Source organism: Diadema setosum, chromosome 14 (genome assembly GCF_964275005.1).
Source record: "Diadema setosum chromosome 14, eeDiaSeto1, whole genome shotgun sequence".
Classification (NCBI taxonomy): domain Eukaryota; kingdom Metazoa; phylum Echinodermata; class Echinoidea; order Diadematoida; family Diadematidae; genus Diadema; species Diadema setosum.
The window spans coordinates 32,164,910-32,180,292 of NC_092698.1; the positions used below are offsets into that span (position 1 = coordinate 32,164,910).

Genomic DNA, 15,383 nt, shown 5'->3' on the forward strand with positions numbered 1-15,383 from the left:
GTTCGAAATGAAAGAAGAAGAAGAAGGAGGATGAATATAAGAGGAGAAGAAAAGGTTTGTTATTCCAAAGGTTTGTTACTCGTAAAACGAAATGAGGTTTGTAATTCCGAAAATTCATAAGTACGATTTTCACCATTTTCGGAATAACGAAACTTGCGTATATACGGCCGGCGCCATGCACGTTTTCAAAAGTGTGTGTGTGTGTGACGGGGGGGGGGGGGGGGTTATAATTCTGGTGCCATTTCCGGTTTCATCAGCTTAAACAAACAAACAGAAATCCAACGAAAAACAGAAAGGGGCTTCAGCGCAACTTCTGGGCCCCGTTTTATAAAAGATGTGAGTGACAACTTTCCATAGCAACATCCAATCAGGAAGCTGGATTCTTTTTGTTACGATGACAATTGCCATTCCAATCTTCTTTTTTTTTCTTTTAAAAAAAAAAGAATGTAATGGAGCCATGGTGCCACTTCCATGTTTCATCGGCTAACAAGTAGGCCTAACAAAAAAGTCTTCAGCGCAACCTTGTGGTGTTCTGATCACTTCCGGGTTTCTTCAGCTGACAAGCAAAAGAAACAAAGAAAAAAGGCCCTACCCGCGCTCCCGCTTCAAGATTTCATCGGCATCGCTCTGGTACAACTTCGGGTGCCACTTCCGGGGTAAAACAACAACAACAACCACAACAACAACAAACAAACAAACAAACAAAAGGGGGGGGGGGCAAAGTGGTTAGGCCTACATCCAATGTATTCCTATGTATGTGCAAAAAAAAAAAAGTGGGGGGGGGGGGGGGTCCGCCGACACTGTTGTCAATAATATTTTCTTATTACATTTTCGGATAAACGAACTTTCGGAATGACGATTTGCTCAGAAAGAAGGTTCATTGATTCGGAAATGCTAATAAGGCCCGCATGACGCACCTTCGGAATTGCAGCCCTTGTTATTTTGTTTCCACATTTCAGAACCTTCGGGAAAGAGAACCTCTTTTTACTTATTTCTTCTCGGAATCAGGGCCTACGGCCTTTCGAAATAACGAATATTTCATTTTCGAATTTAACGAACCTTTCGGAATAACGAACTTTATTTCATTTTCACACATCCGATAGTAATAGGCAGCACTATGTAGCAGTACAAAGTCATGGAAGTTTATTACTCACTTTTCCCACCATCACATCATGCATATCAAATTGCTTGACTTGATCTCATTTAGTGTATACATGTATTTTCAAGAACCAAAACAACCAGGAAGGTGACACATCGATTTATTCATTAATTTACTTTTTTTTATATGTTTTATTTCGAAATCACATAAAATCACAATATTTACAAATAATCATCAATCAGCAAACACGAGAAAAAGAAGAAAAAAAGAAGAAAAAGTGACAAGAGCAATTCAGAGATAAAATAAAAAGAGAACCACCATGATTCATCAATAAGTAGTAAGGTAAAGCTTCCTCAAAGACCCCCGTCTCATAACACACCCAGGGAGAATGGCTCCCCCAGTGGGGTCCCCAGGTCTGAAAGAGGACCATACCCTCTTATTCAACGACAAAAGTCACACCTTATCCTACACAATCAAAATTTACTCATCTAATCATCCCTCAAAACTACACATTCTCAACTCATCTCGAGACATCTTTAGCATTGTAATTCAAACCACTACATAAAGCCTAAATCAGACCTGGAAATCCCTGACAGGAAAAGATTACATTACAGACTGTTAAAAAAAAAAAAAAAATTAGAGCCTAAAAAATTCCAAAACCATTGAGCAATTAGTTCATGTCCAAGGCGCGCCAACAAAGCTGGAGAAAACATAAAGGCCAGACAGAGGGCCGGCAAATTCACTAACTACAATGTAGTACTACACATGGTTGTACTTTGTATCAGCGACAGATCATGGAGATTCCAATGAGCAAAATACAATGACAAGTATTCAGCATACCAATACACAATATGAAATAAACTTAATCCAAGGGGTATGAAACAATTTTAAAGTAACATTTAAACATATCATAAATTAAATCTCCATTTTTTGAAATGTAACCAACTAAACTAACAAATCAATATGAACCAAGCGTTTTCAAGAGCATGCATGCCTGCAACCAGGGAGGTGAGACAAATCACCTCCCTGCTGCTGCAACGAACTTCGCAACCATCGAGTACAACGTAATGAATATTCATAACGACCTTTCACTAGCCAGCTGGTAGTCACATGATCATCCGTGTAATCACAACAGAACTTCGCTGTTCGTCGGTGAGAGGAGACAGCAGTTGACGAATATTAGTGGGACACTTTGTCAGAAATGGGCAGAATTCGCTCGTTATATCAACACCTAATATTCAGAAGCGAGCGTTTGTTTAAAGTGAAGGTAGATCTAAATTGACGTCGTGCTGTTGAGGTTGTGCAGGCAGAAGTATCATGAAATCGGCGGTTGGTAAGTTGGCGCGAGAGAGCTTGTTTGGTTGCGATTGTGTGTTTTCATTCATTGATCCGTCTGTTTACGACAATCCGGACGGGCAGATCTCCCGAACGTTTGTGCACTTGCAAGGCGGGCAGGCGTCTGCTGTGCCTGCATGTACTGTGTATGCTCTAGTACACACACCGCGCCCGATCGTGAATCCGTGATTGACTTCAGTCGCGTCGTGAACAACGTAGTGGTTTATGGTGCTCCTGTGGCTGTGAATTGCATCAGCCGAGGTTGATCACGTTGATGTTTCTGGGCGTAGGGTTTTGCCTGTATTGTGTATCTTGGCCCTTATGTCATGCTGTCTTACCTAACTTTCACACTTTTACAAATTACATTGGATGTGTCTTGAATATTGTCCACATTGACACAAAATCCTGACTGATGAGAGTGATATGATTGATACTGATCCTAGGTCTATTTCTAACCATCATGGAGCTATAGCTCCATGACCATGGTCTAACCAGGGAGGTGGCTCACCTCCCTGGTCTCCCTGGTCTGTTACTGGTAGTGTTAAAAGACCCATGTCGCCATGTGGTGGATCCTGTCAAGTTCTATGTAGGTTTTGCCGGTAATAGCCTATTAAATAATAGGCTGCATTTATCTAACTAACTTTAGAGAGAGAATCATGTTTTAAAACGCGTTTGGAATGGTATTTGTGAACATGGTTTGAAACACGATTTTTGGGATGCAGCGTTTATTTAATCATACAATTGCGATTCAAGTGTTGTCACTGCACAGCTGCTTTGCACCATTCGACCCGGGAAGTAAAGGTCAACTGCATATCGCCAAACATGCCTCATCATTCACACACTGAATAATGGGTATATAGAAACCACAACTGGAAACAGCTGGGAGTTGACCTTGAGATATAAACGTGTGTCAAAATGGCATTGTGTTTATCTACCCGCAGAAAAACGTGGCGATCGTGGTCTCTAACGCATTTTAAAACGCCCTTTGAATGCTGTTTCAAATCAGCATTTCTAAGCATGTTTGAAAACACGGTTGGGTTTATCTTCCCCCCAAAATTCCTCAAATGGGTAAAGGATCGTGATTCTGCCTCAGAAAATTTTACGATAATATATAAATGCACCTGTAGAAAGGACTGACAGTTTCACAGTTCACAGAGCATTCAAATTTCAAATCAAGTTTTCATGATGTGGAGACTGTATCATATACATTATGACATAGAGGACTACTGTAAAACAAGGAATGTTCATGTGCATTTTAATTTTGCGAGAGCGAAGATTCGCGAAATTAAAATGCAAGTGAAACTGCACTATACGCATTGAATGCTAGAGGCAACTCGCGAAAATTTCATGCCACGAAAAAGGTCGTCGGCTCCAAGTCGCAAAAATTTCATACCGCGAAAATATCGTGTTTTACAGTATTACAGTTTGTTTACACCGTAGAGGGTCTACTTCCTCTTCTTGCATTTATATATGTACACACATTATTGGTAATGGGATATTGAACAGATTCTTCCTCTTAGTGGTTAGAAACAGATTTTCATATCAATTCAACATTTTAGTCAGGTTATGAATGGTTGAGTGAAAGATGTTTCTAAATTAAAGAAAAAGATTGTCGTATGGAGTCTGTTTTAGCCTTGTTGGATGTATCTTGTTTGCAACAAATTGCCCTACATCGACGTAAATAAGCACTGAATTGATCAGTGTTTTTTTTTTTTTTTTTTTTTTTTTAGTAGTAGCCATGATAAAAAATCATGGGCGTACATACTCGAGCAGGATTCGAACCTACGACCTCCTGATCACCGGACAGGCGTCATCTCCACTAGACCACCGAGCTTTCGCCTGACAGCAAGTGTTGGTTCTAATCCTTATAGCATGCAGCGGGTACTGCTTTGTTATTCAAATTTATGAAATTCTTCCGTCGAGATGTTTTTCATTGCAACTGATTGACAAATTGCCCTACATCGACGTAAATAAGCACTGAATTGATCAGTGTTTTTTTTTTTTTTTTTTTTTTAGTAGTAGCCATGATAAAAAATCATGGGCGTACATACTCGAGCAGGATTCGAACCTACGACCTCCTGATCACCGGACAGGCGTCATCTCCACTAGACCACCGAGCTTTCGTCCGACAGCAAGTGTTGGTTCTAATCCTTATAGCATGCAGCGGGTACTGCTTTGTTATTCAAATTTATGAAATTCTTCCGTCGAGATGTTTTTCATTGCAACTGATTGACAAATTGCCCTACATCGACGTAAATAAGCACTGAATTGATCAGTGTTTTTTTTTTGTTTTTTTTGTTTTTTTTTTTTCTTTAGTAGTAGCCATGATAAAAAATCATGGGCGTACATACTCGAGCAGGATTCAAACCTACGACCTCCTGATCACCGGACAGGCGTCATCTCCACTAGACCACCGAGCATTCGCCCGACAGCAAGTGTTGGTTCTAATCCTTATAGCATGCAGCGGGTACTGCTTTGTTGTTCAAATTTATGAAATTCTTCCGTCGAGATGTTTTTCATTGCAACTGATTGACAAATTGCCCTACATCGACGTAAATAAGCACTGAATTGATCAGTGTTTTTTTTTTTTTTTTTTTTTTAGTAGTAGCCATGATAAAAAATCATGGGCGTACATACTCGAGCAGGATTCGAACCTACGACCTCCTGATCACCGGACAGGCGTCATCTCCACTAGACCACCGAGCATTCGCCCGACAGCAAGTGTTGGTTCTAATCCTTATAGCATGCAGCGGGTACTGCTTTGTTGTTCAAATTTATGAAATTCTTCCGTCGAGATGTTTTTCATTGCAACTGATTGACAAATTGCCCTACATCAACGTAAATAAGCACTGAATTGATCAGTGTTTTTTTTTTTTTTTTTTTTTTTTTAGTAGTAGCCATGATAAAAAATCATGGGCGTACATACTCGAGCAGGATTCGAACCTACGACCTCCTGATCACCGGACAGGCGTCATCTCCACTAGACCACCGAGCTTTCGCCCGACAGCAAGTGTTGGTTCTAATCCTTATAGCATGCAGCGGGTACTGCTTTGTTATTCAAATTGTATCTTGTTTGTTTTACATTTCACATTTTCTTTTGCTTTATATTTGTCTCTTGCACGGACCCATCAGTTGTCCAGTAGTTTAATTTAACCAGTTTCCTCCTCAACCAACAAATTACAACATGAACATATCACACACATTATTGGTTTAACTGTGCATTGTTACACTACCTCAAAGACAGGTTACTAATTAATGCTGTTTTGGGGGTTGGCAATATTCTATGACCCAGAAAAAGATTCCCGAAACAATAGCAAAATGTTCAATGTTCAACTAAATCCACAAAATATGAAATTGGATTATATTACTTGTACATGTACTAGTTTGCGTACATGATGTAGGCAAACTACATACATGTATACATGTGCAATATAATGTACAACTTTATGCATGTGCATGTACATTGTACACTGTATATTAGTGTAGAACCTGGGGAGCATTTCGTGAAGCGTTTTGGTCGGATATTTTTCTGATAAACTGTTACAAGCTACAGAAATCCTTGCATCTGATTGGCTGAGTGCAAATATGTCCGACAACTTTGTCGGACTAAATGCTTCATAAATGCCCCCTGTAGAAGGATAAATATTCAACTTCATGCCCTGGCCTCCGCACCAAAACCTACCTTGACAATTATGTCTTCACATCAATGGCATAGTCTAGATTATGAAGCTCCCTGCCATTTATCCAGTTTTTAGACACATTCAAACATTTATTCAGTTAGAAATTATGTAGATTAACCCCCTAATTACTGTATGCACACTTAACTTCTTTTAGGTGTATGTTTAGTAGCCTGTAGGCTTTTAGTGGTCGTGTCAAAATTTAATCAACTCTTAGTGGAAGAAGATCCCTATGATGGATGTGTGGGTTTGTAGCACCTTTGCCATTTTATCTGAGGGAAACAGACATTTGTTCTACATGCAATTTTGTCCTTGGTGACGGGTTCTGGGAATGATCAGCTGTTTGGCATGCTGTGATGAGCCTGATGTGTTATCAGGTGTGACAATCGGTGAAATGTCCTTTCTGTAGGTAGGCCTATGCATATCAGTGTTTTGTCGTCCGCATTAGTGGAGCAGGAGTGTGACAGTATGGCACAGTTGATGGGGTGTGATAAAGGCCTATACAGGGATTGTATGGTAGTTGAGCTCTCGGTGGCCTTCGCTCGTCAAAGGTGGATCATGTCAGACTGCAGATATCGTGGTAACGAACAAAACGGATTCAAATATTTGTTGGTTCTGTGCCACAAGTAGTATCAATAATACTGGATTACCGGTATGTGTCTAACATCAACTGCATGACAAGAGAACACTCCTACTTCCATGCCTTAAAGGGAAGATAAACCCCAAGAGCAATGTGGATTGAGTGAAAGCAGTAACATTAGTAGAACACATCAGTGAAAGTTTGAAGAAAATCGGACAATCGATGCAAAAGTTATGAATTTTTAAAGTTTTGGTGTTGGAACCGCTGGACGAGGAGACTACTAGAGATTATGACGTATGAGTGGACAACAATACCAAGAAAATATAAAGAAAATTCTACAAAAATCCATTTTTCATGAAAATTACAAATTCCATCAACTTGATATTGACCGATTCGGGTTCGTTGAGGGCAGCAGACATTTTACGGCACAGGGCGCAGCCATAGTGGGTGTATCGGCCGACCCCCCCTGCTCTCCCCCACCCCCGGGCAACATGTTTACACGCACTTGTAACAAAGGTTCGCGCACTAGCAAGCATTCGCGCACCCAGTACGAGACGCCTATTGGCTAAAGCAGTTTTTCATTCTGCGCGCGTGCTAATGTAGGGAGAGGGGTGGGGGAGTGCGGAGGGGGGGTTGGCTGATACACCCACTATGGCTGCGCCCATGCCAAAAATACACATAGCGCGTCACAGAATCGGTCAATTGACATATGTTAGGGGTAGCAATTATTCCCCCTGCTTTCGGAAAGAGGTTGGTCCATTGCTCTTTCATAATTCTAGAAAAGTGAATTTTTGTTGAATTTCCTTTATATTTTCTTTGTATTGTTGTCCACTCATACGTCATATCCTCTAGTAGTCTCCTCATCCAGTGGTTTCTACACCAAAACTTTAAAAATTCATAACTTTTGCATCGATTGTCCAATTTTCCTCAAACTTTCACTGATGTGTTCTACTAATGTTGCTGCTTTCACTCAATCCACATTGCTTTTTGGGTTTACCTTCCCTTTAATGATTTCTTTGAAAAGTAAGTGGATAAATACTCCACTTTAAACAAAATATTAATAAAGAAATGAAAGATTTATTGATGATCCCTAAATGATATTATGCACCACTAAACATACATTACAGTTTGTGTATTCTGTCCCATGGTAAGCAAGCATGTTACAGGTAGATTATGGTGACATTTTAGGGGGATCATTTCAGCATAATTTATGAGAATCACTTTGCATACGAGTATGACAAGATGACTCATTTACTCATGTCAGTGGATTGCTAAATCACTTCATGCCTACATGTATCTATTTGCTTGTAACTACTAGTGATGTTTGCTTGATGTGAAACGGTGGACATTCCACTTCAATGTGGGCGCAGATCACATATTTAGTGAAAATTGCTGTCTTTATCACTTCCCTTGTGATAAGATTTGTAAATTGTTCTTTCTGAGCTGAAACATGGCTTGACATAATTTTCAAAACCGAAAAGTTCTTGCACACAATATAAAGTGATATTCTTATGATGATTTGAAATAAACAGCAAAATGAAATATATAAAAGGATTCCAGAATACCAAACATTGTGAACACATCGATGATATGACACTTGTAAAAAACATGCAAAAATATTAACTCTGTTCGTGGCATTAATTTGACCATTCGCGAAATTGTCACAAAGTCCCAGTTTGCAAAAAAAAAAAAAAAAAAAAAAAAAAATTAGACTTGCTAAGTATATGACTTATACAGTACTTGGTACTCTGTACTCTTTCATAACAAGTATGGCATTTCTGTGATGGCACATCCACATTTGTCACATGGTGACTCAGCAGTTATTCATTGGCATACTACAATGTATGAATTTGTTACATTTGTATTGACTGTGAAGATAAACATGTGAGATTACCAGTATGTTTGGGTGTTTTTATTTCTTCTTCTTTTGTCATGCTCATGCAGTCTACCATCACTTTTGTTTTTCCTTCTTGGTCTATACTGTATCAAGGAATGAATTTAAAAAAAAAATGCAGGTACGTATAGGTTTGCTGCCTGCCTTGTATAGTAACTCATGATGAAATGTCAAGGTTTTGAGATTAAGATGTAAACCGTGCCCAAGGAGAAGGATGCCACTTCATTGTGCATAAAGGCCAGCATTTTGTAGAACTGCCATTTGATAGTTCAAACAAATAAAATCCTCCAGAAGATGATGTTGACTGAAGGTCTAGAACAGGATGTCAAGAATACATACATGTATCCTTTATTTAATAGTAAATGAACTGGAGGGAAATGTACAAATGTACTTCTTTCCCCTCTTTATGTGGTAAAAAGGCAGGGTTTTCCAGGTTACATCCTGGGATATGATAAAGTCAGAAATTGCTGAATTATGCAAAAAAAAAAATTTTTTTTTGGTCATTTTGCAGCCATGTCATTCAAATGGGGGATTTGAATTCAGACTGGTCATTTGTCCAAGGGAAGTTGAAAGTTCAAAGGTGAAGATTAATGGAATGTCATCTTGCTGTAGGCTACATTGTAAATGAAGAACCATACTTACACTGTATGTAATATAGACCTAGTGGTCATATGAGAAGCTGAAGGCACCCCAGTAAAACTGCATGCTGCAGACAAATGCATGTTTTTTTAATTAGGCCTATCATACAAGATTATATCCCTCCTCTTGAAGATCACACTACGGGTATATGTAGTAGTAGTAGTAGTAGGAAGTGCTCATGGAAACTCGGTAAAAGTTGCTAGGCAACTGTGCCAAGAGCCCCCCAAACTTCATCAGAAATATTGCAGACTTTAGTGTGATTTTTCAATCATCATGTAAAGCTTGCTATGACACTAGTGATAGGGAATGCTTTATTGCAGAAAATCACAATGTTAATCTTATTACTTCTATTGGATGTTTTTATGTCTCCCTTCTGCCTCATATGAATTTACGCAACCAGCCACCTAGGCTATTGCTACTTTATAGTCATACATGTAGTTGTACGCAGTTTCAAATTTCTGAGGCAATTGCACATGTCCATTTCGAAGGTGGCGAAAAAATAATAATTTTTTGTAACTTTTTTTAACAATTTTCATATGTCTTGTCTGTTTGTGTCACAATTTTTCAAGTTACAATACAGTTCTGTACTTTCAAATGAGACTTGGCCTAGAGGCTGTTGGTTCCTCTTTCAGGCAGCACAAGACTGCAGATATCGTGGTATAACAAGCAAAATGGATACCGTACAGCAATTGCAGGTTTTGTGCCATGTGTATAATGTAATGCCAGATTTTGTGTTGAACATCAACTGCATGACAACATCTGGTAGAAAACGAGCATAGTATATTTACAGTAATTTCCTTGCGTGATTGTTTCTTATATTTTAGGCAGCACAAACAGTCTGTCAAAACTGTTGTCAGTTTCAAGGCTCAGCATTGCTCAGTAGGTTTCCATCTACCTCAGAGCATGGACCAGGGTCCATGCTCAGAGGGTGGTTTTAGGGTTGGCCACTAGTTCACCATGGCCATTTATGATCAGAACTACACCAAGGCCAGTCTTTCACCTTGCTCTGTGAGTTGTCATGTGATCATTTGCATGGTCTTGTGATCACTGGCAAGCAGATGTTATGACATAATGTATCTATTTAGTACACTTCCTGCATTATTGAATTTACAGATTGTTGATACCGGTAATTATTCATAATGTGCTTGTGTAATCAGAGAGCATCATCAACATTGTGTTGTTGGGTATAAAGTATTGTCTTTCTATGTCATTGCACTTTATGCTTTTGTGTTTATGAAATAAGATAGCGATGAAACTTTTACTCTGTTTACGTTTTATCAAGATATTTCAATAAATACATTTTGAATACATGATGTAAGTGCACTTGAAAGTTCTGTAGTTATACACCTTTGTCTTATTATCTTGGGCCATGTTTTGATTACGCTGCAAATATTTTGTTTGCTTTATAATTGTTTGCTTTGATAATCAATAGATGTTAAAAGAAATTGAACCTACATAAGTAAATTGGAATTTCAGTGCCGTACATGTAGATGTACATGTTTGATTTGTGTGTAACATGGATGGAGGTGGCCCTGTGTTGGCCACAAACAACTTGCCATGGATTATGTCTTGTATGTGTAACCAGGGAGGTGCTAGAGAAGGAGAGACAACTGCTGCTCTCCTTTGAAGTCATGCGGCACCGCCGAGAAGTTATGCGTTCAACTACACAGGTGTTACCCATGTGCTTTGACAAAAGAGAGCATCAATAATCGGGACTAGCGCTATCACATCTAGGAATACTTGCCCCTACTGCAATTCGCTCTCTCTTTCAATGTGATGGCAACAATGAATTTGTGTACCTTGAATTGGAGCAGTGAATCAAAATGCAATGTAAAACTGACAATTTTAACAGCAAATAGTAATTCAACAAAAGGTGAAATGCACTCTTCGTCTCCGAACTTCGTCTTGCAACTAGAGCGGTGCCGAGCATGACTTAAAAGCGTAGTGGTATGCTAGACATCCCATTGTAACACCTTGAACCCAAACATGTGTTTGCATGAATTACGAAGAGTTGCCATTCCATCTCTGTAACACCTCCACAGTTCCTCCTTGAACTCAGCTTTTTTTCTTTTTCTTTTTCTTTTTTTATTCATCTGAATAAGTACATAATCTTCAATTTGCTGGTTTCGTCTGCATCATCAGGCCTTCCACTAGGAGCTAAGACCTCTGGATAATGAACAAGCTCTAACCAAGTTATGTCATCAAGTACTGCCAGTAACGGTGTTGTGGTTTTCAACAAAGGGGTTTGGAAGCCACAGTCCAGCCATTGGCCAAGTTCATTGTCTACAGGGGACTAATCTGGTTTAATATAAGCCTGCCCTTGGAAGGTCTGGGTATATGGTCTTCATGCCACGCCTTCAACCTTGGAATAAAGGCCTACAGTGTATGTACCTGTAATGCACTGGGCACACCATTCCATGACACCTTCAAGGACCTTGTAAACTGCTTGTGTTTCATGTGATATTCAGGTTGTAAATGCATAATGTGCATGAATTCTATGTGCTTTGAACAGGTTTTTCGAGCTTTTCATGTGCCTTATATTATGTTCAAGGTATAATGGCCTTCCTATGCCAAGCCAAAGTGCATATTGTATGTGATCTCATCTAGTAAAGAGTCTATCAGAAATGCATTTTATTAAAAGAATGAGAAATGTCAGGACATGCTAATTGTGACATCTAGATCTGCCCTTGTCAATTTACAGGCACGTGAAGGAATTTCACCCCGTGACTCACGGGAGATTTGTTGTACACTCCTATGGTTAAGTGACTCATTCCTCACCTGCATATGTATCCATAGCATGCTGGACTGAAACTACATTGTAGAGAGTACTGGATCATTGAGCAGACCTACGATGTAGGCCTACTCTTTTGGTAGCATGTCCTTCAAATGTAAAATGATTGTCCAGGCATGTTTATGAAACTAGAAACTCCCACTAAACAAATATTTCCTATCAGCTGGGGGAGGGGGGATAGAATTGACACAGATAAGCCAACTGCTTGTTTATATGATATTTTTAAGGTATATGAATAGGTCATATTCTCTGTGTGTGCAGGTGGATGGGGAGTTTGCTATTACAGCAGTAATGGTAGATCTACAAACATTGTACACTTGTACTTAAGTGTATTTAAAGGCATGATTTGCCATTTGCAGATGAGACAAAAACCCAGCATTAGTGCTTTAAAATAGTTCTAAAATGTGAGTTAGGGATAGAAACAACCACTGTAAAAATTTGAATTGGTAAAATCAATGTTAAGTATTGTTGAATATACAAAATGTAAGCAATAGTTATAATAAAAATGTTTCCAGACCAAACCATCCACAGTTACGGTTTATTGAGAAGAATACAAATATCTCTTTATATTTTAGGCTTTATCACGAAAAATCTAGGCCCTATATGATAAGATGTTTTCTGGTACAGCAGACCTACACATATGCATTAAATATCATATCTTGAAAATATTTTAACCCGTTCCATATGGGAACCTGGTGGACTGTCTATTAAGTCTAAAGAAATTTCAAAATTCAGTACAGAATGGGTTAAATCGCTGTTCCCAAAGGTAAACAGGACCTTTAAGGTACTTTAAAATGTATCGACAGATGAGATAATCACAGATATATGTTTGCAGTGCTTGTGGCTGTTTGTGCAAATTATAGCCTATAGATGGCTAACTTTTATAACTGCATAGTGGTGATGATTGATAACCACCATCATACAGAAGGTGACACCCATCAATATGCAAAGAATGCCCATGGAGGTCATGCATTTTTCCCTTTTGACATCTAGGCATACCCGTAATGTGCATGCGAATTGGGCCTACATTTATCCATAAGATATAATCTCTTCTGTGCATATCTGTGGTGCAACATTACTTCGGAGATGCATACTGATATTTCGATGCAACTGAAAGAAAATGTTCATATTAAAGAAACCATATATTGAAATGACAGGAGCTGAATGCACATTCCTTGATTTACCCATAATCAATAAATCAATATTGTGCAATTAATGACTTGCACAATCTCATATTCGTGTTGAATACATGTATAAAAAAAATAGATATGCGTGTAGTATGATTGCCTTGTAACCAAATGAATCTTTTACCTCAATTATTTTTGTGAGAAATCAGCACATAATGTACATTTCTTTGTATAAAATCATATTCTGTAAATACAGTATACATACCAAAGGGTATTGCATCCATGAACTAACATTTGTCTACAGATACAACTCCCATGACGAGGGAAGTAGTGAAATTTGCAGAGGTGATTCATTTCTTGACTTCATTAAGCCAGAGATAATTTGACCAAAAACTTCCCGTCACGTATTTATCCATTAGCAATTTTAATTCATACCATATGCTGAGTTAACTTTGTGGTATTTGAGAGCTTCTGTGGGTTTATTGTAGAAAAGTAATTTCCTGTAAGGTTTGTAAGAGGACATTTATAATGGGGTCACAGAACCAGAACACACCTTTTCATCTGTGATAGCTTTATAGTGAGTGATGTGGTCCGCTGAAGGGGATCTGGTGAATTGGGTGAAGTCTTTTGATAAATCGTACTACCATATGATGACTTTCATACTTTTGAAGAACTGGAGTAAACATCTTTCGAAACAAATGCTAATTTGTGCTAATCAAGTAATTTTGTGCAAGTCATGATTGCAGACTTGAATTGCATTTCTCCAAACACATTTCTTCAATTGCCTTTGGCCAGTTACGGTCAGGAGGTTTTCTACAGTTGGGTTTTGTGATTTTTTTGTGTGTGTGTGTGTTTGCATTTTTGATCGAAACAGATTGAACTCTAACCACACTTGAAGTTTTAGTGGTCAATCTTGTGAGGAAATGCAGTGTAGCCAAGCCCGAACTTGGATTAACATTTGCCAGTTCAGTGTGTATATGTATACATGATTCTCTTGCATGAAAGTGTAAACCGTGTGCTTGAAAGACAACAATGCTTGTGATGACACAATCATATAGAATGTTTGCAGTTAGTGTGGTCAGTGAGAAGACTTATTTTCATCTGAATACCTTAACAGCATGTGGAGAAAAACAGGTTTCATGTTCTTCTGCAAATGAGAAAGCCTTCAGCAGCACCAGTACCGAGTGGGCTTCTCCTCTCGTGATTTATTCTAAGCCACACCCTCTTTTTGTAGCTGAAATAACTCTCTGGGCTTTTTATTGTTGTCAAAGGATTTAATGCAAAGTAGTCTTATACTTCAAGGAAATGATAAAAGGAAAGTAGGAAGTGAGTATGTTTTGTTCAAGCAGTGTTTTCTGTTTCTAACGCAGTTGACAAAGGTTCTGTTTTCCCTTTGTATCAATTGCAAACTCTCTTCTGATGGCATCAAATTTTGCCTTTCTGTTTGAGAACATTGGCATTAATTTGGTCTGTGAGTATTCTGATTAATCTGATAATATTGCTTGTCATATTTTTGTTCATTGATAGAAAAGAATGAGTCTGCCCAACAATGAGCCTAATTGCCAAAGTGCTAGCTGAGTAAACCAGATCTTCTGAATGTGTTCAAAGTATGACACAAATATGCTTTTCCTACTAGTTTGAGCAGGTGATTAGGCAACTCTTATGTACACCGTATGTACAGTACCTGGTAGGCCTACATGAAACAGGGAAAGATTGCACCGACATAATTAATTGCCTTTGGGAACGTGTACATAATCAATTTGCATTTAGGTATGATAATACCCTGTGGGTTAAGTAGATTTTGAAATTTTGGTTTATAGTTGTTGACCGAGTTAACAAGATATGATCTTGTGTATAAACCAAGTAACAAGCAATTGACAAGAGCTGCAGTTTACACCATCATTTCTGTAGATCCCCATCCTATTCCTAAGACTCACTGTTCAAAAAGTATACCGAAAAGTGCTCTATCAGATTCGTTATTTGGTATTTCAATACTTTGTTATGAATGCAAGTAGATAATACTGATACTTGGATGAAGACGGCATCCAATGTTTTCATCAAGAGGACAGTAGTGCCAGTGATTGTAAAAACTGAGTGTACAGAGTGCCAGTACAGTATGTGGGAAGTTCATTACTACGAGCAGCCACCAGAAATCCCAGTTCATTGGATGGGAGGAGGAGGAGGAGGAGGGAGGGGGGGGGGGGGGGGGGAGTCCAGCTCTGTTCTGGAAATGACCTAATT

At 38.7% G+C, this 15,383-nt stretch overlaps 1 protein-coding gene and 1 non-coding gene across 2 annotated transcripts in view; one reads left to right on the plus strand and one right to left on the minus strand.

Annotated features, from left to right (window-relative positions):
• The first annotated feature begins 2,280 nt into the window (after positions 1-2,280).
• The window catches only part of LOC140237731 (atos homolog protein A-like), a 62,293-nt gene continuing 49,190 nt past the window's right edge, over positions 2,281-15,383 (plus strand). Inside the window, exon 1 of the mRNA XM_072317658.1 lies at positions 2,281-2,432. Coding sequence (XP_072173759.1) covers positions 2,417-2,432 — 16 coding nt within the window. The 5' untranslated portion in view covers positions 2,281-2,416. The remainder of the gene's footprint in view (positions 2,433-15,383) is intronic.
• On the minus strand, positions 5,068-5,140 carry Trnat-ggu (transfer RNA threonine (anticodon GGU)). Its single transcript has one exon. It is a non-coding gene; the product is annotated as a tRNA-Thr (tRNA).